At 42.9% G+C, this 23,535-nt stretch overlaps 1 protein-coding gene across 2 annotated transcripts; it reads left to right on the forward strand.

Moving 5' to 3' along the window:
- The first annotated feature begins 173 nt into the window (after positions 1-173).
- On the forward strand, positions 174-23,224 carry LOC110255322 (antigen WC1.1). 2 transcript variants are annotated; one of them, XM_084956808.1, is made up of 15 exons: positions 174-318; positions 7,719-8,033; positions 13,150-13,458; positions 13,548-13,856; positions 15,180-15,272; positions 15,354-15,668; positions 16,743-17,057; positions 18,606-18,647; positions 18,739-19,053; positions 19,280-19,312; positions 19,706-19,843; positions 20,254-20,349; positions 20,555-20,638; positions 21,854-22,000; positions 23,021-23,224. In XM_084956808.1, the coding sequence occupies exons 1-15, from the start codon at positions 252-254 to the stop codon at positions 23,167-23,169; spliced, it is 2,727 nt and encodes a 908-aa protein (XP_084812934.1). In that variant the 5' UTR covers positions 174-251; the 3' UTR covers positions 23,170-23,224. The 2 variants fall into 2 exon arrangements, with proteins under 2 accessions (XP_084812934.1, XP_084812935.1); XM_084956809.1 differs by lacking the exon at positions 18,739-19,053.
- Positions 23,225-23,535: the final 311 nt, after the last annotated feature.

Genomic DNA, 23,535 nt, shown 5'->3' on the forward strand with positions numbered 1-23,535 from the left:
TATAAGGAGATAAATTTAAGATTCAGCATCTAATTGGTGTTTGAACTTCAGAAAGTTTCCTTTTCTATAGTATCTGATGGCACGGAAGATGTTAAAGAGGGTTTCTATTGGCTCGGAAGGTGGCAATGTCAGAGGATGGGTCTATATAATCCCCTTCCTGCATAAGAGACTCCATTAAGGGCCTGGAGGATTCTTTGTGTGGTTTGAGGAAACTGAGGCTCTTGCCCAAAGACAAGAGGGTCGGCACGACCATGAACATGCAGTGCTCTCTCCAAGGACTGGTTTTTCTCCTCCTCGGTGTCTTGTCGAGTGCTCAAGGTAAGCATCCTCAAGATCAGCTGAGATACTGGATTAGCCATAAGATTCTGGAGGGAAGGATCCCTGTGTTGTAAAGACCACACCTCTCTATGGACCATAGGTTTTGACCAAATGTGATCCTTAGATACAGTGAATGTTGATTTTTCCCCTCATGGGGCTTTGTTTTTCAAGTTAAGCAGTAAGATGTTGCAGAGAGATAAATTTTATTCTCCAATTGACCGGTGTCAGTGTTTTCGCCCTTCCCGGTCAACACCTAACAGCTCAGAAAATGATCACTTCCCGGTTTTCCTATCATGGATTGTGGCTGAGGAACCTGTTCAGGCTGAGTTTCTGATTTACCCTTCCTGCACTCCATACTGTGTGCTCTCCATGGGTATTTTGGTTATTTCTGGTCCTAGCTTATGGATCGTGTGTGTGTGTGTGTGTGTATGCTTTAAGTATGTATATGTGTGTGTGTGCATGTATATGTATTATTTCAAGACTGGTGTGGGGGGGGAGAATGTATGAAGGCTAAAAGTGTAAAAAAATATATCTGTCCGGCGGACGTCAATCTTTTAGATAGGAGTCCATAGAACTGACACCCTCAGACTGGTAGATTAAGCCACACTGCTGGATTTGGTGTTGGTGGTGGTAATGAGAATGATGATATGTGTGAATGTACATTTGATGAGGGCAGATATGGAAACTTTCCTTTCTGCAAGGAAAGCACTCCCTGCATAATCTATAATCACACCCCCTGGATAACCTGGCCCCTGCAGTCTAAGCCTGGCTGCTTTGGCAGAGCTCCTCACCTCTCCATCCCTTCCTTATCCCATGTTCCCTCCCTATCTCAAGCCTCCCCAGTCAGAAATCTCTGTCTCTCTTCTTCAGGAAATTCTGTTCCTCCCAACAGGAGCAAGAAGTTCTACTCCTCACTCCCGTGTTAAATTTCTTCAAACTTCCAATTCCTTGGGTGTAGGCCATATTATAATGATGGCTATCCTTTTTCAGGCTGTGCAGGCTCTTATGGATAGAGGTGGATTCTCAAGATGAAATATAACATTGGTGCTCTGATTAAATTTGGGGCTCTCTAGCCATGAGAGAAGTGAAGAAATTTCTCCTTAGGCTGAGAATAAAGCTCACCTCCTCCCTCAAGCATAACGTTTCCTCAGAGAGAACTTTTGGCAGGATCCTGTCATTAAAGCACTAATTTACATACTAAGGCATTCAGTTCACATGAGTTTGCCTTATCAACTTGGCAATTTCAACCTTGGTATGATGGTTCCAAAGAGCATTAAATATTTCCTGAGCCTGGCACATGTTATAGAGTCTCTACAGTAGGTCAGGATCTGCCAGCTCCCTTTAGTTTTCTTCTAAAGAATTTGCTTTAAATCTCAGAGTCTGCACGCACACACTCACTCACTCTCTCTCTCAGCTGAATCATAAAGTTCCTGTACACCATTTTATATCCACTTTCAAAATTAAAAATGTATTCAAAATTTCTTTTTGCCCTGTTAAGATATCTTCTATGTCATTTGTATGGTTGCCCCTATTTCAGCCATACTGTTATTGAATCATAATTTATCTAATCCTTTTTCCTTACATTAATGTTTTCAATTACAATGCTGTGATAAAAATTTTATGAACATCAGCATTAATCTAATAGAAAAGCCACTATTATTTTTTCAAGTTAACCATTCTAAAAGGACTCTCTTTACATATATTCCCTAGTTGTCCATCAGAATAGTTTCAATAGCTTTCATTCTCAGCAACATTAACTGAATTTAAAGTGTTATTATTTTCTTTATAATCTCGTCTTAAGTGCATGATATCATGTTTTTATTCTAATAGACCATATATAAAAAATGTTACCTTATTTCTTATATTGCAATCTCAAGATAACTTTCATAACCACTTTTATTTTTTCCTCTGGAATGTTTTAAATTTTCTTATTTATTTTAGGAAGTCTCTATAAAAGAATATCATTAGTGCTTTTCTTACATGATTTTTAAAAATAATTCCCTCATTTTTTAATGTTTTTAAGGTCATGCGTCTGAAGGGGGGCTCATATGATCAAATCTACAATGTTTACTTTTATGATTTTGGCTTTTAATGCAATGTTGCAAATGCCATTATTCATCCCCAAATAACTTTTACTCCTGTTTTATTTTCTGCAAATAATTTTATAGTTCCACTAAAGACTATGTAAAACATTACTGAATCTGAATTTATTTTACCCTGTGTGATGGTGTGATACATTACCAGATAGAAATTACATTTTAGATATGTGATACCTCAGTTCCATCACAAAACGAAAATGCATTGTTTCATGATTTCATGGGTATGACACCAAAAGAACAGGCAACAAAGCAAAAATAGACACATGCAAATATATCGAACTGAAAAGCTTCTGCAGAGCAAAGGACACATCAATAGAGTGAAAAGGCAACCTGCAACAAGTCATGTAAACAGTTTATTTCCAAAATATATAAGGAGATCCTTCAACCCAAGATTAAAAAAGAAAAAAACAAAACACTTTGATAACCCAATTAAAAATTTGGCCAAGGACTTGAACAGACATTTCTCTAAAGAACACATACAAGTGGCCAACAGGTATATGCAAACTACTGCCTTTGAAATGGATTAGCAATGAGATCCTGCTGCGTAGCACTGGGAACTATGTCTAGTCGCTTATGATGGAGCATGATAATGTGAGAAAAAGGAATGTATACATGTATGTGTAACTAGGTCACCATGCAGTAGAGTAGAAAAAATAATCGTGTTGGGGAAATGACAATAAAAAAAATCTTTTTAAATAATAAAAAAAGAAAAGATGTTTGACATTGCTAATCATCAGGGAAATATGAATCAAAACCACAGTCAGCTCTTACCTCACGCCTGTCAGAATGGCTTAGATTCAAAGCCAGTATTGGCAAGGTCGTGGAGAAATTGGCACTCTTCTGACTATTTATCCCCATTAAGTGTGTAAATTGCATCTCAGTAAAATTATTACCAAAGACCTGTATGACTTATAGTGCTGTCTCTTTTCATTCTTGATATGTTAACTTCATTTTTCTCTCATTTCCGTATTGCTCAGTGTTTATCAATTTTCAATGAGCCACGTTTGAAAGATTTTCCTCTATTTTCCCTATCTTATGCTTACTTTCTTTTTCACTAATTTGTGTTTTCTTTATTAATATCAACTCTCTATGTCCTCTAGGCTTTATTCTCTCATCTCCTAGTTTCTTAAACGGAAGCTTACAATTTTTCATTTTCAGTCTTCCCTCTTTTCTAAGTCTAGGGTATAAATTTCCCTTAGGCACTACTTCAGCTTCACTAGAAGAATTTAGTTTTATACCACACCTTTATTATCATTCTTTACAATATTTTCTAATTTTTAAATTTATTCCAGATTGAGGTACTGTTTTAGAAGGATGTTTCTTAACTTTTCCAAATAGCGATGGCTGCCCTATATTTACTTATTAATTATTATTTTTATTCCACTGTGGTCAGAGTAAATACTCTGTATGAATTCATTTCTCTGAAAGTTTTTATCATATGCTCATTATTATTATTTTTTGGTCTTTTGTCTTTTTACGGCCACAACCACGGCATATGCAGGTTCGCAGGCTCGGGGTCGAATTGGAGCTATAGCTGCGAGCCTATGCCACAGCCACAGCAATGCCAGATCTGAGCTGCATTTGCGACCTACACCACAGCTCACAACAATGCTGGATCCTTAACCCACTGAGCGAGGCCAGGGATCAAACCCGCATCCTCATGGATCCTAGTCACGTTCGTTAACCACTGAGCCACGACGGGAGCTGCCTATGGTCATTTTTGCTAGGTGCTCCCAGTGCATTTACAATAATGTGAATTCTTTCGCTGTTGGGTGCACTGTTCTACATATGCTGTATTGTTTTATATCTCCTTCATTCTTCCTTCTTTTCTATATGCTTTGTCAGCATGCTATCGGATGTGTTAAAGTTCCCCATTTTAATAGTGATTTTTGTCTATTTCTTCTTTTCACTCTCCCAAGTATATTTCAAAGCTATGATTTGTTTTTCCTTATCTTCTTTTTACCGCCACACCCGCTGCATAGGGAAGGTCCCAGGCTAGGGGTTGAATTAGAGCTGCAGCTGCAGGCATACACCACAGTCATGGCAACATGGGATCCAAGGTGCATCTGTGACCTCCACCACAGCTTGCACCAATGCCAGATCCTTAACCCAGTGAGTGAGGCCAGGGACCGAACCCACATCCTCATCCTCGTGGAGACAACCTCAGGTCCTTAACCCACTGAGCCACAATGGGAACTCCTCAAAGCTATGTTCTGATGTCTTTCTTGGATTTTGATATCTATAATGTTTTTAGTAAGATTTATCCCATTATAATCATGAAAATTCTCTCGTTAACTCAATTGGGGTATCTTGCCTTAAAGTATATTTTCTGTGACATTGACACAGTTTTCTAAAGATTAGTGTTTACATAGTACATACATTGTCTTCCATCATTTTACTTTCAAACTTTCTTTATCCTCATATAGGCACTGAGTGTCTTGCAAGGAGTATTTAGGTGAATTTTGTTGCTTTATCTACATGGGCTTTTATTTGAAGTATCTAATCCACTTCCTGTAAATGCAATACTGATACTGTTGGGCTAGTATCTACACTTTACTTTTAATTGACCCATCTGCATTATGTTCTTTTTTTCTCTTCTTCTGCATATTCTCTTGTATTAAACAAGCTGTTATTATTCCAGATTTTCCCTTTTTTCTTTGATTTTCATCAGCTTTACTAGGTGTGGGACTTTTCACTCCCTTCCATCCATTTTTAAAAATGCTCAATCATTTTATCTTCAAACAGTACTTCTGCTGCTCTGTCTCTGTTTAGCCTTTTTTTTTTCCTCCACACCCATGGCATATGGAAGTTCCCAGACCAGGGATCAAATCTGAGCCACAGCTCCAACCTGTACCACAGCTGTGGCAACACTAGATACTTAACCCACTGTACCTAGCCAGGGATTGAAGCTGCACCTCCATAGCAACCAGAGCTGCTGCAGTTGGATCCTAAACCCAGTGTGCCATGGTGGGAACTCCTGTCTCTGTTTGTCTTCTCCTCTTCCTTATCTTTCTTCTCTTTCTCACCTCTCATTTGTAGGATACCGCTAAGTCATTCATGCTGTGTTGATTTATGTAAAAGAATATTCATTCAATTCTTCAATTCAATTCTTAATTCTATTCATTTGATCCTTCATTCTAGACATTTATTTTCAGTGGGCAATTGTTCCTTTCATATATTTTATGTATTTACAATTCTTTGTTAATTTTTTTCATCTTTTCACCTGTTTATTCTCTGCTTCCCTCTTTTTTCCTAAATACAAATTGATCATAGTTAAAATCTTTATCTGCCAAATCCAGCATCTCTATGATGTGTGCCTCTGCTTTCTCTTATCTACTTTTTCTCGCTTTGTTCATTTGCCATGCCATCAGCCCTTCAAATGCCATGGAATTTTTATTGAATGCTAGAAATTATGTATGAAAAAAGGAAATTCCAGATACATTTTCCCCCTCCCCTCTTTGGCCACACCAACAGCATGTGGAAGTTCCTGGGACAGGGATTGAATGTGTGCCACAGCAGCAACCTGAGCTGCCACAGTGACAATGCTGGATCCTTAACCTGTTGCACCCCAAGGGAATGCCCTCCACACATATTTTCTAACACCTGAAAGGATTCACCTTTTGTTCTGCTAGGCAGGTGGGAGAAAGGTTGCAGATCACCCAAATATCTATATACAACCTAGAACAGAGTTGTGACCAGTCTGGATTGCAGTTTCGGTAACACTCCATGTACCTTCCATTCTTCTGTTTCTACGCCATGGGCTTTCAGGGCTTTGAATTGACAGTTTGGAAGTTTTGGTAGCTCAGCACTCAAGAGAATGAGGGAATATCTACTCTACTTTCCAAAATTTTTACATCGTTCTTTGTCCTCCTGCCCTTCACAGCTTGTATACTGGGCAAATATTTGAGGAGACAACTTGTTATGTGAGAGTGGCTTTCAAGTCTCCTATTTTGTCGCTTCAGCACCAGGTAACCCTCAAAGTTACACTGGCCTATCATATGTCCTCTGCTTGCCTGAGCCCAAATTCTAAGCCATGTACCAAATTGTGAAATTCCCACAGAGAAAAAGTAGTTGTAGATCCTTGGCTAACATTGAAGCATGTTTCATGGTCTCACTCTTCCGAATTTCAGCACATTTAGTCTGTGTTCACAAATGTCTAATAAATTTACTTCTTTGAAAAACATTTTCCAGGCTTTAAGCTGTAGACAGCAAGATCATTGGGCTGCTGTGAATCCCTCCATTCTTCATGGAGGTAGAAAATGTTAGGTTTTCTTCTTTACTTCATCATTTACTTAAAGTGCAACATCATTACGCATTATTCAATCTTTCTTTACATCACTCTTTACATACAAAAGGAGAGAATAATACACTGAGTCTGTCAAAATTGTTTCTTCATGTGCTTTCGGACCAGGAATATAACCTATTTCTTCCCTGTGGTGAGGTTAGAAATACATGATGTTTTCCCTCTAAAGACCAAATCACTCCACATGTTGAACAACAGTGACTCCTGACACAAAATCCAAGTTGAGATGAGATTTATTTGGGAAAAGAAGTGCCATTCTAGGAGTTCCAGTGGAATTTGGCCAGTTCCAATCAATATTTTACCTCCTCTCTCATGCAAGTTTCCACAATCTACTTAAAGAGATTATATTTTTTGAAACTAAGACTCCAGATCTGGAGTCTGAAGCTGTGAACTGTAAATGAAGGATTCTGAGGCAAACCATGGCATATCATGGTATGTTTCTTAGTTTGAAATGACTATACCAAGAACGATTCTAAGTAGTAGAGGATTCGTGGCTGCTAGCCAAGGCTTCTGACGAGACCAGTTCCTCACTCCATTCCTTTTAATCTAATCCTTTTAACTCTCAGGTCAATGGCAGCAAAGTGTGTATGGGGTATAAAAAAAAAAAAAAAATCCATCCAGCTGCCAGCCCTTTGCTATGACTCTGAACTGATTTACCTGCTCAGGGTAGAGAGGCTAACATTTCCTGTGTATCTTTCTCAAATGCTATGAAGAACTCTACAAACCAGAGGTTAACTCATATGACCTGGGCTATACCTCGCTAGAGTATTTTCAATTTAAATTTTCCTTTTTTCCCTATTTTCAACACTATTATTCTCTTATCACTGCCATAAGAAACTAGAGCCAGGTGCTGCCTCAGTGCAATGACTCCGCGTCTGAACCAGCAGGCTCTGCAGCCTCGGAGGAGAGCACCGCCAACTGTTCAGGTAGGGGTCCCATGGGACCAGAAAACCCTTCTCCTTCCCTGTGTAAATGTCTTCTCCTGACTCTTTCCTCAGACAGCAGTCCGCTCCGCCTGGTGAATGGGGGCAGTCGATGCGCGGGCAGAGTGGAGATCCTTCACCAGGGCTCCTGGGGCACCGTCTGTGATGACAACTGGGACTTGAACGATGTGAATGTGGTGTGCAGGCAGCTGGGCTGTGGAGAAGGCCTAGAAGCCAAGGTGTTAGCTCACTTTGGGGCAGGATCAGGACGCATCTGGCTGGATGACGTGAACTGCATGGGAAAGGAGTCCCACTTATGGAAATGCACCTCCCCGGGCTGGGAGCAGCACAACTGCGATCATGAAGAGGATGCAGGAGTCATATGCTCAGGTATGGTCTGTGCGTTAATCACTGATTGAGAGATTGGAAAGATCCAAGGAAGCTGGTGTCTGATCATGGGCCAATAGGAGATGGATGGGCTAGAGAGGTCTGAGACATCTACCCATCCTCCCTGAGTGCACAGAGTAATGGGCTTCATTTGCTTTCCTCTTCTGCGTTTCTGCTATTCTTTTCTTCTCCAGTGGTCTTACCTGACAGAGTTTAATCTATTATCCCAATTAAAATTAATCTTCAGGAGTTCCTGTCGTGGCGCAGTGGTTAACGAATCCGACTAGGAACCATGAGGTTGCTGGTTCGGTCCCTGCCATTGCTCAGTGGGTTAAGGATCCGGCGTTGCCGTGAGCTGTGGTGTAGGTTTGCAGACGTGGCTCGGGTCCTGCGTTGCTATGGCTCTGGCGTAGGCCGGTGGCTACAGCTCCGATTCAACCCCTAGCCTGGGAACTTCCATATGCTGCGGGAGCGGCCCAAGAAATAGCAAAAAAAGCAAAAAAAAAAAATTAATCTTCACAATTCTTTTATAAGTTGCTTTTGTGGGTCCAGGTGTGATGTGGAGGATGCTGTGTGTACCTAGGGACACAGGATGTTTATACAAAAGGAGATAAGACAAGGATATATCCGATCACAATTTTCATTTTGTCTTAAGTGGGGTTGATTTACATAAATAAGTAATCCTCTGATGGAGCAGTTTCCCTTTCTGCAACCACCCAAGTCTCTCATAAACTTTTCAGAGGGCTTGAAACTGTCTACTCATTTTTCTCCTCCACTAGATGTAAAGCCCCACAAAGACATGAATATTGATTTATTGGGATTTAAATTCCCAGCATCTACCAAAGTCCCTGGAACAAGGCAAATTCTAAAAAGGTGTTTTTATCTTTAATAAAACCACATGAAATTGGCCAAATACCACATGCAACAGACACTTCCTATAACTCACGCAACACAGTGTTCTACGCTAATCAAAATAGTAGGAACTGGAGTGATGGATGAAGAGCCAGAGGATACAGGGGCAGGAGAGGCTGATGGTCAGAGGCCCTGAGAGTTGGTCTGGATGCAGATATGCATCATAGCTACAGGCAGGACAGAAGAGGCGGTCTTGGTCAAAGGGAGAGGAATAGGGATGTGATCTAGAGGACAAATGATGAAAACCAAACTGGTCACCCTTGCTCTCCCGCGTCCCTGGACAAAACAGAGCCCCAAAGTTATAACAGTAAGAGGGACTATTTCTTCTGGCCCAGAGAGCCCTAAGCAGAAGCTGACATATAGAAAACTGGAGGCTTCCCAGGTTCAGGCATAGGTGCAGAAAGAGTACTTTCCTGAAGAACTGGCCCCCTGAGATCCCTCCTATGACTCAATTTGATGTCTCTCTTGCAAGTGAGAGAAGAGTGAGTAGAGGTGAAGCACCAAGGAGAATGGGCCATGGTGCACACTGAACACCAAACCTGGAGGAAGATGAGCTGCTGGGCAGTAACCCCCGACCTGAGAGCACAAAGCAGACAGAAGGGCTTCCGTCTCTAACTCTGTGACCTTGAACAAATGGCTCTTGTGACAGAACCTCCCTAGACTCTATCTTCTCTGGCCTAAAGTAAGAGCATAGTGCTCAAGCATTTCCAATATCATTTACAGACTGAACACTTATTGACCTTAGCCCTGAAAGAGGCCATATTTTGCTTGGTGCCGGCCTGGGTATCTTCTTCCTTTTGACTGAAGTAATGGTGTGTCTGCATCTCTTCGTATCTACGACCCAACATGTGACCCTAGTTCTCCATGGTACAAGACACAGGGTTCAAATTTTAGGGGCTTTTGGTTACCTTCAATGTTTGTTATTTTGGTCCTTTGGAGTTTCTGTGGCATTGGGTAGACATATTAATTCTAAATTCGGTAGTCCATTTTAAAACTGCTTTTCCTCTGCCAATTCCTCTGCTTAGGCAGATATTCAGAAATGTATCCTGACACCTTTGTGGTCCGATCAAGACTGATGTCCATTAAAAGGACAAGAAACTGGTCCGGAGCTATCCTAGTCTTCACCCTAAAAAATTCACTCACTCTCTTCAGATGAACCAGTGAGGAGCTCAGTGAAGAGCTCCATGTCAGTCAGGACTTCCTTGGCCCTCATTTGCACAGAAACTTATAAATAAGTGTATAAATGTCACCCAACAAGCGGGTAACGTCCGCGGTGAGCCCAGATTCTACTTTACCTCAGATGACAACATCTGTGGAACTAGTGGATTAGTAAAACTTCACTTCTCACTAACAATACCAGTCTTGGGAAGATACTAGAAAGTCCTTCCCAAATCATAGACCAATGACAAGATTTCTGTTACATCACCGACTCAAACGATGTCAGTCAACATGAAATCCGGGGGGGTCATGTTAAATGACATGAGGAAAAAAATTACTTTCATGAGAAAGCCATAGAATGTGTCTTCTTCACAGTCAACCCTGTTTTTCAAAGAACATCTCTAATTCATCATTTTCTTTCAAAGTCTCATGCCTCAATCTGATATATATACATTTATCTACCACAAAATTTATTTTTGAGATGGATAGCAAATAAAGATTTATTTCATTATTTTCAAATCAATCCCTCCGTTCTTCAGTACTCTTTGTTGAATAATCTACCTTTTGTAGTGACTTCAAATACTACCTTCTTCAAATACTAAATTTCTATGTTTGTGTGTGTGTCTTTGAGTCCATTAGATATTTATACTCTACCGCATCCACTCTAGTCTACTGTTACACAAGAATTGTATTCAATGGCTTATCCTCTCATATCAACCTATTTCATAAATTTTCTTGTAATGTTAACACATGAATTTTTCTATGACACTTTAAAATAAAGTAGAAAATCAAAAATAATAATTTGTCTCAGGAGGCTCTTTCCCAGTGAGTCTAAGACTTTATTGATTATCAAGCATATATTTGAAAGTCTGACATGTGTCAGGCTACATAAAACAGTGTGCAAGGAATATTTCTTGTTCTTTCTAAATTGATAATATCATGAGATAATGCAGAAACTAACAGCTTGTTTAGGAAAAAAAAAAAAAGAAATGCTTTAATTAGAATGAGTAGCCTATAACCAAATTCCCAACCAGACCAGACTAGGGGTCCTAACGTGAGCCTGTCTGGGGAGATGGAAATGGATAAATAATCAAGGGCAAGCACAGCGTTTTCTCACTCACCCTTCATTCTCATAGAAAGGGTCAAGCTAATCCTTCCATTCTGCAGTTTCTGTGGTGTCTTTTCTGTTTCCTCCTGCTGTCTGTGGCAGATTTTTCTCTGTTAGAATATTTTTTCCAAATCTTCAATCGGAGACCTTTATCGGAAAGAATTCCACCATGCACATAAATAATAATCATAAGCACACCCAGAAATCAGGCAAGTGTATCTTTAAAATGGTCCTCTATGATTTGAGGTTTTAATTCTTTTCAAAGTGAATTACCTTTTCTCTATCCAGAATATGGCTCCCGGGAGTTCCCGTCATGGCTCAGTGGTTGACGAATCCTACTAGGAACCATGAGGTTGCGGGTTCGATCCCTGACCTTGCTCAGTGGGTTAAGGATCTGACATTGCCGTGAGCTGTGATGAGGGTCACAGACATGGCTTGGATACCACATTGCTGTGGCCCTGGTGTAGCCAGCGACTACAGCTCTGATTAGATCCCTAGCCTGGGAATCTCTGCATGCCAAAGGTGCAGCCCTAGAAAAAGACCAAAAAAAAAAGGCTCCCGAAAGACCAAATCATGATCACAAGTCTTTTCCTTGGTCTCCTTGCTTCAGGTTCATACTCCACCCACTCCCAGTTCAACCTACCACACACCCCATCCACACTCCACTTCTATAGAAGTGCTTCCCTCTTGGAGTTCCCTTGTGATCCATTTGTAGCGCTTAAGAGGGTTTGTTTGTTTGTTTGATTTTTCTTGTCTGTTGTGGGAGAAATGGGAAAGGGTAGAAGGATTAGGCGGCAAATGGTAGCAACACAGGGGATAAAATGCACTAAAAATTTGTTGGACAGGTTTTTTTTTTTTCCCCAATATTTCTGTCTTTCATCCATTCCAGGGCTTTTGCAATTTGGAAGACTCCAAATTGTGTCTGGCTTGTTTGCTTTCTGTTCTTTCTTCCTCACTCTCCTTTTTGGCAGCATGCTGGCTATTTCTCAAGAACCTAAATAGGAAAGAAACATGCAGTTAGCATAGAGGTAGGAAGAAAATACACGAAGTTACTGTCACTCCATAGCATTTGCTAAGATAGCCATTTCTTGGAAGCAAAACCCCCTAGAATGAAGTAAACAAGAAACTCAGCTCTCTTGCACACTGCCGCTGAGAACTCACCCTCTCCCAGGTTCATTGATAAATCCCAGGCTTTCAAGAAAGATGGCCAGGACCAGCCCCCTTCTCTCCTATGACTCTCTGAGCTTTCTTAATATCCAAACTCATCTGAGGAGAACTCCTTTCAAAATCAGCTCACCTAAGAAACTCTTGGAATTTCTTACCATCAAAAATGATGAGGAAAAAAAGTGATGTCACGAGGGTGGATTGTTATAAAATCAGTATTTCCTCCCTTGAGCCAGAAGTCTGCCTACACTTTGGCACATCCATCCCTCGTGTTGTTCCTTATTCTCAGTGACTTAAGCATTGGCTCCCCAGAGAAAGCTGCCCAGAATTCTAGCCTCAGAAATCTCAGGATGGCTGGCTAACCTTGTCTGCCTCATAGACCTCAAACCTCTTGAATCCCACGGACTTGTTTCACTCTGGGTTAGTTCAGATCGTCATACCCATGCACCCAATTTTGAATGCCCACTACAGGGCACTTTGGGGGAGGGGGGCCCTGTAGTTTCCAGACCATTGGGTGAGGAATTCACATTCCTCACCAACCTCAAAAGATACATTCTTGGGAATCAGCCGTTCCACACTGACCCTGCAAATCCTGGATTTCTCTTTAGAAACTTTCCTATGAAAATGCAAATCTGACAATGACTGACAAACTCTCTTTCCAGGCCCCAGCCCTGGAAAAGAAAACCTTTCACACCCTTGCTTGTAACACATTGTTTTCCTCTGCCAAGCCAGGATCATGAACCCTCCCTGGCTTTGCTGTTTGCCTGTTTCTCTTAGGATTTGTGCATCTGGTTGGAGGAAATGGACCCTGCTCAGGGCGAGTAGAAGTGCATTCTGGAGAAGACTGGACACCAGTGTCTGATGGGAACTTTACATTCCCCACTGCCCACGTCATCTGTGCACAGCTGGGATGTGGCAAGGCTGTGTCTGTCCTGGGTCAGAGGCCCCTCAGAGAGTCAGATGACCAGGTCTGGCCTGAAGCGTTCAGGTGTAAGGGGGACGAGCCTGAGCTCTGGTCCTGCCCCAGAGTGTCCTGTCCAGGAGGCACTTGTCACCACAGTGGAGCTGTTCAAGTTGTCTGTTCAGGTGAGATGTGTATCAGGACTTCACCTCCCTGCCTACCCAGTTCAGGTAAGAAAACTGAGATGTTGCTGAAATCCGTCTTCTCCCACCAGCATACACGGAAGTCCGGCTCATGAGAAATGGCACCTCTCAGTGTGCGGGGCGAGTGGAGATGAATATTTCTGGAGGATGGAGAACACTCTGTGCCTCCCACTGGACCATGGCCAATGCCAATGTTGTGTGTCGTCAGCTCGGCTGTGGAGTCGCCCTCTCCACCCCCAAGGGAGCAGAGGGAGGTGATCAGATGTGGAAAGCCCGATTTCACTGCTCTGGGGCTGAGTCCTTCTTGTGGCATTGCCCTGTGACTGCCCTGGGTGTTCCTGACTGTGCCCATGGGAACACAGCCTCTGTGATCTGCTCAGGTAAGAGAGGGAAGGGCTAACTGGTACTCAGGTTGCTCCTGGAGGGGAATGTCCCTAAGGGCAAAGAGTGCTGGAAAACTGGCTTCAAAATAAGATATGTCATGGTGAAATATGGTTCATCTGATTGCTCATTTATTCTTAAGTTCAGGCCAAGGTGTGTTCTGAGTTTAATGTATTTTAAAAATATTATTATTTGTGTATAATCACAGAAAACCATGTAGAAACAATAAATGTATACCTCAGTCATGTATTCCAACCCAGAGCAACAAAAAGAACATTCAGAGCACTGCAGAAGTCACTGCTGCCTTCCAGTAACTATGCCCTCCCTCCTCTCCAACGAAAACCACTTACCTGACTTGTACTAATGAGACTATTTTATCAATTCTTGAACTCTATATAAAATAAGCAGTGTGTTTCCTTTTGTGTCTAACTTCATCAACTCAGAATTATGTTTAGGATTTACTCATGATGTTGTTTGTCGCAGCACTTTATTCATTTTTTGTCACTGGAGAATATGCCTTTGAATGATCACATGACCATGCCCTGATCCAGTTGACTAATGGTAGAGAATTGAGATTGTTTCCAGTTCTTGACTATTGCAAATATGATGCTATAAATTACCGTGACAACGACTTTTTAATCTTAAGAAATATTACTTTCCCACATTTCCCTGTACATTTAGTGTTTCTTATATCCCTTTCAAAAGAACTTTGCCTACTCTGAGATCATAGAAACATTCTCCAAAAGTGTCTTATAGAAGTTTAATCTTTTTCTTGCATATAATTTTATGTTCCTTCTGAAATCGATATCTATGTTAAGATAAGGGTCGAGTTTCATGTAGATATCCAGTTGAGTTTTTTCCTGAAAAGACTCTTTTCTCCAAGGCAGTGCCAGCTCTGTCTTAAGCAGAGTGCGTTCACGTGTGTCTTTTTTTAGACCCTCTGTTCTATTCCATTGTATCATTTGTTTATCCTAGCACCAATACTAACTACATTTTCTTCATTATTGGAGCATTGTAGTAAGTCAGGGTAATTTTAATTCACAGGAGTTGCTTTACATAATCTTTTCTAACTTTGTTGCTTTTCTTGCCAGCTGTGTTGGTCCCTTATTCAACTCATTCTTAGTGCAAAAGCTGCTTTTAAAAAACATGTGACGTTGTCAGAAGCAGAACTCTCCTTGGAGAAAGTGAACTCTAAAGTTATGATAATTTCAGGGCTATGTTACTGCTTTCATCTCAGACCCCATCCCCAAGTTATTACTTAGTTTAATTCAGGGTCCTGTACTCCAACCCCACCAACCCTCTGTTCATTGCTGTTTCTGTAGGAAACCAGACCCAGGGGCTGCCTCAGTGCAATGACTCCCTGTCTGAACCAGCAGGCTCTGCAGCCTCAGAGGAGGGCACCGCCAACTGCTCAGGTAGGGGTCGCACAGGACCAGAAAACCCTCCTCCTTCCCTGTGTAAATCTCCCACCTCTTTTTCTGACTCTCTCTCCTCAGACAGCAGACAGCTGCGCCTGGTGGATGGAGGGAGTTACTGCTCAGGGAGAGTGGAGATCCTTCGCCAGGGCTCCTGGGGCACCGTCTGTGATGACAGCTGGGACCTGGACGACGCGCATGTGGTGTGCAGGCAGCTAGGCTGTGGAGAAGCCCTCAGTGCACTGGGGTCTGCTCACTTTGGGGCGGGCTCAGGACGCATCTGGCTGGATGACGTGAACTGTACAGGAAAGGAGTCCCACCTATGGCAGTGCCCTTCCCGGGGCTGGGGGCAGCACAACTGCAGACACAAAGAGGACGCAGGGGTCATCTGCTCAGGTCCGCTCAACACATTGTCCACAGGTTGGGGAGGGGTGAGGGCCCTGGAGGTGGGATCTGAGCCCTGAGGGAGAGTTGCTGAAAGGGCCAGAGAAGGACGCTTCCTCCCAGGGAGCCTGACTTTGTAGCAAATGTGAAGTAGATGTTTCGCTTGCTCCTGTAGCAGCTGAGGTTCTGGAGCTTTCCTCTCAGCAGTATCTCCTGGCAGAGCCATTTCTTACAGTTTCCACTTGAAAGCAGGGCTCCCTCTTCAGTTATGTCTGGTACAAAATCTTACACCCACTTTACTAGTTTCCATTTGCTTCTGTAACAAATTACTACTCAGTGGTTTAAAACAACAGGTTTTTATTGCCTTCCAGTTCTGTCGATTAGATTCCAACAGACTTGGTCTGGGCTAAAATCAAGATTTCAACAGAGCTGCTTCCCTTCTGAGGCTGTGGGGAAAATTCTGTTTCTTATCTTTTCAAGCCTCTAGAAACTGCCTGATATTCCTGCTTCACTGCCTCCTTCATTCATCACCAGCAATGTTGCATGTTTCTAATCATTATGCATAGTCACAGCTCCCTCTGACCACAGCTGGGAAGAGTATTCCACTTTTATGACAGTGGGTCTAAGAATGTGATTAGACTGGGCTCACGTGATCAATCCACAGTATTCCAGCTTAATCTCACATCTCAAGGTTCTATTTTAGTCACATTGTTACAATCCCTTTTGCCAAGTAAAGTCATACATTCACAGGTTCCAGGGATTATTCCAGCTATCGCACCACTATCCACAACCCTTTCACATAGATTTTGGAGGTTTTGTCAGGAAGCAGGATTCACTGCCCACTCCTGCAGGTGCCCATGTTGGTCTTCCTCTTGGTTCATATTTCACTACATCACGGTGGTAGAAATAGAAAGACAGACAGATATGGACAAAGTCAGGTAAAAGAGAGACAGAGTTCAGTCTTGTCTCCCAGTGGGCATCTCCTCAGCTGGTTGGGGATGAGTGTTCACAATTTCTGGGAGAGAAGAAAACCCAGAGCTTTGAGTGGAGGGCTCACTGTGTCGTGGTCCCCCCTTTCCATTGCAGAGTCCCTGGCCCTCAGGATGGTGAGCGAGGACCAGGAGTGTGCCGGGTGGCTGGAAGTTTTCTACAACGGGACCTGGGGCGGTGTCTGCCACAGCCCCATGGAAGACATCACCTTGTCCATCATCTGCGGGCAGCTTGGCTGTGGGGACAGTGGAACCCTCAACTCTTCGGTGGCTTTTAGGGAAGGTTCTAGACCCCGGTGGGTAGACTTAATCCAGTGTCGGAAAACTGATCGCTCTCTCTGGGAGTGTCCTTCTGACCCTTGGAATTACAATTCGTGCTATCCAAAGGAGGAAACCTATGTCTCCTGTGCAGGTGACTTACTGTCCTTTTCTGTGTGTCCGTCTGAACCCTGTAGTATGTTGTTAGTGAGATTTCATATTTTTAAATGTAAGCGATGAGTTTAAATCAAGTCTACAAAATGAAGTTTGGATGGAGCTCGTTTAATCCACAAATTCATTATAATTGATATATAATTCACATAACATTGGTTTCAGCTGTACTTCATAACACTTGTATATCTGGATGTATTGGGAAATGATATCCATCACCATAGTTACAATTTTTTTAAGATGAGACCGTTAAGATGTATTTTCTTACCCACTTTGAAACACACAATATAGTATTAGCTTAGTCTCCACGCTATACATCACATTCCCATAACTTATTTATCTTATAGCTGTAATTGTGTATCTTTTGACTGCCTTTACCCATTTATCCCACAGGACCTACCCACCTTTGGCAACCACCAAAATTTTCTCTGCATCTCTGAATTTATTTGTTTATTTTTTTGAGAATGCCCATGCAAGTGAGCTCATGTGGTATTTGTCTTTCTCTGACTGGCTTATTTCACTTAGCGTATTGCCCTTGAATTCCTTCCATGTTGTTGCAAATAAGATTTTCTTTTCTTTTTTTCTTTTTTTTTTCTTTTTGTCTTTTTAGGGCCACAGCAGCGGCTTATGGAGGTTCCCAGGCTAGGGGTCTAAACGGAGTTACGGCTGCTGGCCTACACCAGAGCCACAGCAAGGCCAGATCCAGGCCACATCTGCAACCTACACCACAGCTCACAGCAACGCCGCATCCACAACCCACTGATCGAGGCCAGGGATTGAACCCGCAACTTCATTGTTCCTAGTCGGATTTGTTTCCGCTGTGCCACGACGGGAACTCCAGATTAGGATGAATTTAAAGGAATTATATTCACTGGATTCTGTTCAACTATACATTCATTCAGTAAATATTTATCGGAGTTCCCATTGTGGCACAGTGGAAACAAATCTGACTAGTATCCATGAGGATGAGGGTTCGATCCCTGGCCTTGCTCCGTTGGTTAGGCAGCAGGCATTACCGTCAGCTGTGGTGTAGGCTAGCAGCTGTAGCTCTGATTTGACCCCTAGCCTGGGAACCTCCATATGCTGCAGGTTCAGTCCTAAAAAGCGAATAAATAAATAAATAAACAATACATAAATATTTATCAAACCCACACCACTGTATTTAAAGGAGTTCTCCATACATATTGAATGTGGGCATCCAATGTGCACAGTCTTGAAAAACAAAGTGAATAAGATTTGAAAAGTCTTTCCACTAGAGGAGCTTTCATGGGAGGTGTAAGTGTGTGTGTAGATATATTTGTAGGTGTCTATACATGCATTTGTTCTGGGATATGGAGACTGATAAACCAGTAAATAAGAAAATATTTCAGCTTATGAAGGATCAAGTGAAAGTCTGAGCCCATTAGATTATGAAGCCTGTGTTTTCACTTGTCATTTGCACTGAGCCAAAGGTCATAGATAACTTTGTTTGGGAGACAAGACAACCCCAGCTGCCCCTGACTCAGGACGTCCCTCTCCTTCGCTTCTGCAGGAAGGAGACCCAAGAGCTGTCCAGCTGCTGCCCCCTGCACAGGTATGTCAGCCCCTCCAGCCTCCCCTGTGCCTCCCAGGGGCTCCCTCCTTCCCACCAGGGGCAGTCACAGGAGGGGCTGCTGCCTTTTCAGACAAAGAGAAGCTGCGACTCAGGGGAGGAGACAGCGTGTGCTCAGGGCGAGTGGAGGTGTGGCACAGCGGCTCCTGGGGCACAGTGTGTGATGACTCCTGGAGCCTGGCAGAGGCCGAGGTGGTGTGTCAGCAGCTGGGCTGTGGCCATGCCCTGGAAGCCCTGCGGGATGCGGCATTTGGCCCTGGAAGTGGGAGCATCTGGCTGGACGAGGTGCAGTGCAGGGGCAGGGAGTCCTCCCTGTGGGACTGTGCTGCAGGGCCCTGGGGGCAGAGCGACTGCAAGCACGAGGAGGACGCTGGAGTGAGATGCTCTGGTGAGTGGAGGACCAGGTGAGGGGCTAGGACTGAAGGACATGAACGTTTGTGTCCCGAAGCCTTTTCTGGAGTAATCAGTTGTTTGGCGCTCTGGCTCCAGGAGAGGTTACTGCCTGATCTCCTGGAACCTGAAACAGTTCAATGTGCCAGGGATGGTAAGAGTAACCCTATGGCTTTCTCAGGCCAACTCAATATAATGATCTATTCTTTTTCACTTCTCTCCAGGCGAGAGGACAACAGCTCCCCCGACTCGTGGAAGTAAGTGGTTCTGTGGCTCTGAGCCATGTGTTAGAGGAGACTCCCATATTTTCAAGGAACTCCACTGTACATGTATTTTTGAGCAAATTTCCGTATCAGTCAGAAAAGCCTAAAGATCAGATGTTTATACTCCTACTAAGTAGTGGCAGCTGTAATGTCCAGAGATTCACTAGCTTTAATTGAGCAAAACCCCTTCAGAAGCAGATCCAGAAGACAGTTGGCACAGCTCAGGCAAGGACCTGGATCAGTCTCACCTTGGGGATCAGACAGACCCATTGTATCTGAGTGGTGACTTCAGTCTTGAGGATTCAGAAGATGACTGGGATAAGGAGGAATTTGGGTGTTCTTCTGGTCTTATAATCCTCCTGAAACCTCATGGCCCTCTGTCCTCAGGCACCACTGCAGGCTCAGCTCCTGTCCTTGGCCTCTTCTCCCTTCCTGGGATCCTCTGTATCATACTGGGGGCCCTTCTCTTCCTGGTCCTCGTTATCCTGGGGATTCAGCTACACAGATGGAGAGCAGAGCACCAAGGTAGGCTGTAGGGATGCTAAATGATCTGGAAAGTAGTGGGAAAGGTATTGATCCAGGTGTGACATCAAGAAAAATACACAAGTATTGGTCTCCATCCTCATTATCTGTCACAATTCCAACTTTTCTAAAATAGACAGAAAAGCTTTGAAAGGATGAATCAAGCCCTGGCCCTGAACTGAATGTCAAATCTCTCAACAATTATAACTTCCTGCGTGAACAGGAAGGAGAAATTTCAGTAGAAATTGAGTGTGGAATGTGTGGGATGAAGGTCAGGGTCGGGAAACCCAGTTCTGTTTTAGAAGGCTGATAAAAGAGCCCCGGCACCCCAGAAGAGTTTCCCCAAGTGCATTGGGTCTGTTGGTGAAAGGAACATCTCCAGGGACAGCCTCTAAACTCTTGCTGCTTCCCAGCCTTATCTGCTTTTGAAGATGCTGTCGATGAAGGCTTGTACCAGGAGATTGATGACCTCATAAAACCAGAGAAGGAGGACCTACTGGACAGCCCAGGTGTGTCCCATGCCCTCTGCTCTCTCCATGAGCTAGCTGTGTGTTACCTGTAGCAAGCACAAACCCAAACACTAGCTCAAACTCACACAAGTTGCAAGCCCTTCTCTACAAGTACAAAGCCTCAATATTTCCTCTAAACGATGACGCTGGGCTTCCTGCTATGGGAAATGTTTCTGTTTGTCTGTGTTGTTTTTCTCCCTACCAGGAAACCTGTCTGATGACTCAGTGACTCGGCTGCCATATTACACAGGGGACACTGAGGAGGATGGAGACCCTGAATATGCTCCAGGTAGTAGAGATAGGCCTTCCCTTGGATGGAGGGCATGAGGAGGGGTAATCTTATCTGAGGGAACCCTCCTGTGATTAGAATAGGAAGGATCTCTTCTCACCAGTCCATGATTGCCCACTGTGGACCTCAGTTCTCTGTAGCCACAACTTCTTCTCAGATACAGCCATCATCTAATGTATTATTAAAGATCCAAAGTCCATGTTTTTTTTTTATTTTCCCACTAAACAGCAAGGGGGTCAGGTTATCTTACATGTATACATTACAATTACAGTTTTTCCCCCACCCTTTCTTCTGTTGCAACATGAGTATCTAGACATAGTTCTCAATGCTATTCAGCAGGATCTCCTTGTAAATCTATCCAAAGCCCATGTTTTTTTTTTAAAATAACACTCCACATGGATAAGCTCAAATTTCTCTAGCTAAAGGGAACATTTGTGAGCTATGCTTGGACAGAGCAGTACTATGCCATCTGACTTATTTCATGGAGTTTGTACATATTGAGACAAAACTATTTTTTAAGCCAAACCAAATAATTCTCACTTATTTGAGACAAAACTATTAATATTGATAAGACCTGGAATATATGGAGTGATTGATGCCTGTAGTTATCCACTACTAGAACCTCTTCCTCACAAGGAACCTGAGAAAAGAGCATGTCCCCACCTGGATCTTCTCCAGAGTGTAAAGATGGGTAACTCATGGAGATTAGATTCAACCAAGGACCAGAAGGGTTTGAAACCCAGGCATCCAGAAATTGGGACTGTGGGATATCCTGTCTCTGAGTGACTGATGTCCAGGCTTCCTCTTCCTACCAGCCCTGTTGACTCCCAAAGCTTCAGAAGGCACAGGGACCCCTCATTCTCTTGGTCCAGATTCATCCTCCCCAGTCACTGATGTACACATAAAATATGTGACAACTCTGTGTCATATGCTTGAAAATAGTACCTGAAACTCATGGCACAATAGCTTTTGTTGATGCTTTACAGTGTGAGATGCCATGTTAGAAAACTGCGATTGGCCATGATATATTGAAATATTTTGAAGATTTAAATGATTTCTGAGAACATGGAGATCAAATACATGCCTTTGGCACAACCCTGGAATATGGTGGCTATATTTATCATCTATTAGAGTCTCTGCATCAGAAGGGGCTTAGGACATCCCTTACTCCAGCCCATACTTTGCTACTCCACCTAAGTCCTTCTCTGTCTTTAGAGCCTCGGGGAGAGCATGTCAATGCCACAGGAAATGGTTACGACGATGTTGAAGAGTTACCTGTTCCTGAAATTCCTTTCTCTCCTGGGAGGAGTGAGAATTATTTTTCCACAGAGGATGGAGGTGGTGACAGGTATTCCCAGACAGGTGAGTGGACAGCTCGGTAGGCTGACTTCCTTATCATGGAGGAGATTACTTTTGGCTCATCAATAGTCTGTTTTTACTTACTGTCAGGGTCTCAGTACACACCTATCCCCAGATAAGATCAGCTCTGCCTCACCCTTGTTACATTGTAGCTCATCTCATCTTCTGAGAAGTGTGTTCTCTGTGTCTGTGTCCACCATCAGTTGGATGTGGACAGGTCTGTATGGTTGCAGAGGCTTTCCTCCTATTTTCATACCCCAAACTGATGAATGTTCTGACAGCAAGTTTTGCGGTTCTTTCGTATTGTGAGAAGTACTCTGGAAAGTTCTTTTTTTGATGGTAATTTTTTTAATTGAAGTATACTTTCTCTGGAAAGTTTGTAAATAGGAGTGTCAGTAAAATTTAAGATCTGTAAAAATTTGTTTTGGAAACATTAAACCCAATGTTTAATGATGATATTTCTCACTCTTTGAGCAGAATTGGCAATGAAAGAGACATAAAATCTCAGCCCTCCAGGGAAACCAAGACACAATTTTCTCTCACTCTTTCAATTGACAAATGAAGACCCTCATCCCCCAGGACAAGGCTTTCTGCTTCTGGGTGAACATGTGGTCCTTGGGGAGCAGGGGTTTTGGAATTTGGTTGAGCTGTCCCCCTTTGGCATCTGACACAGGAAGCAAGTTGCTCTCATCAATACTTATAGGTCAGGCTTGATCTTTTATCAAGGTGCTGAGCAGGGGGCATCTGAGGCACTCTAGTGGGTCATCTCCTGCCTCCATTCCTTATGAAATCAGAGCAGACTGGTGTGGAACAGGCATGCCTGTCTCCTTTCCAACTGGCAAGGTCAAGACAAGACTTTGCATGAGTAGCTGAGAGTGTATGAAGTAGCTTCATCTAGCCTTTCAGAAAAGTGCTGTGTTTCCACAGATATTCTGTAGTCAGTTTGACTAGTCTCCTTCCACCATAGGACTACATCCAGTCTTCTTGTCACCACTCAAACTGGGATTCTCCTTATTGTTTCAGGCATCTCTCTGCAGTCTCCTAGAGAAGCTGTCAACTCTAGCATGGAAGAGAAAGAATCCTCATTGGTCCTGAGACGAGAAGATCCTGGGTATGACGATGTTGATCTTAGCATCATGTCGTGCCACTTTTTGAAGCAAGAGACACTTTGAAGAAACGTCCACAATATTGTTTCCCAAATAAATGAGAGTTTTGTTTTCGTCCTGACTCTAGAGTTTTTACATGCGGCACTGATTAAAGAAATTGTTCGTAATGAACACTCTTGAGCTTCACAGACAAAAGTTGTTCTCTTAAGAATCTTGGGGTATTCACCACCGCTCACCTTGGAAAATCATCTTCAAATATACCCCTTTCTCCAAGTGAAACCTCACTTGAGAATCAGTGTTATTCACCTCCCCCACAGACTCCAGTCTTGCCTTCCCTTAGGTACAGAGAAATTCGTGCTTTCTGAAGTAACATTAAACTCTGAAATCTGGTCCTGAACTAGGTGTTTACTCTTAGAGCAAGAAACTCAAAAA

This window comes from Sus scrofa, chromosome 5 (genome assembly GCF_054392235.1).
Source record: "Sus scrofa isolate SSC_HxYL_T2T_F1_AM1 chromosome 5, Sscrofa_HxYL_maternal_Yorkshire_Landrace_v2.0, whole genome shotgun sequence".
Taxonomy (NCBI): domain Eukaryota; kingdom Metazoa; phylum Chordata; class Mammalia; order Artiodactyla; family Suidae; genus Sus; species Sus scrofa.

Coding starts and splice junctions, on each gene's coding strand:
- LOC110255322 (XM_084956808.1), top strand. CDS start 252: ATGAACATGCAGTGCTCTCTCCAAGGACTGGTTTTTCTCCTCCTCGGT. Junction 19,844..20,253: donor ATGGAGAGCAGAGCACCAAG/GTAGGCTGTAGG, acceptor GCTGCTTCCCAG/CCTTATCTGCTTTTGAAGAT. Junction 20,350..20,554: donor GGACCTACTGGACAGCCCAG/GTGTGTCCCATG, acceptor TCTCCCTACCAG/GAAACCTGTCTGATGACTCA.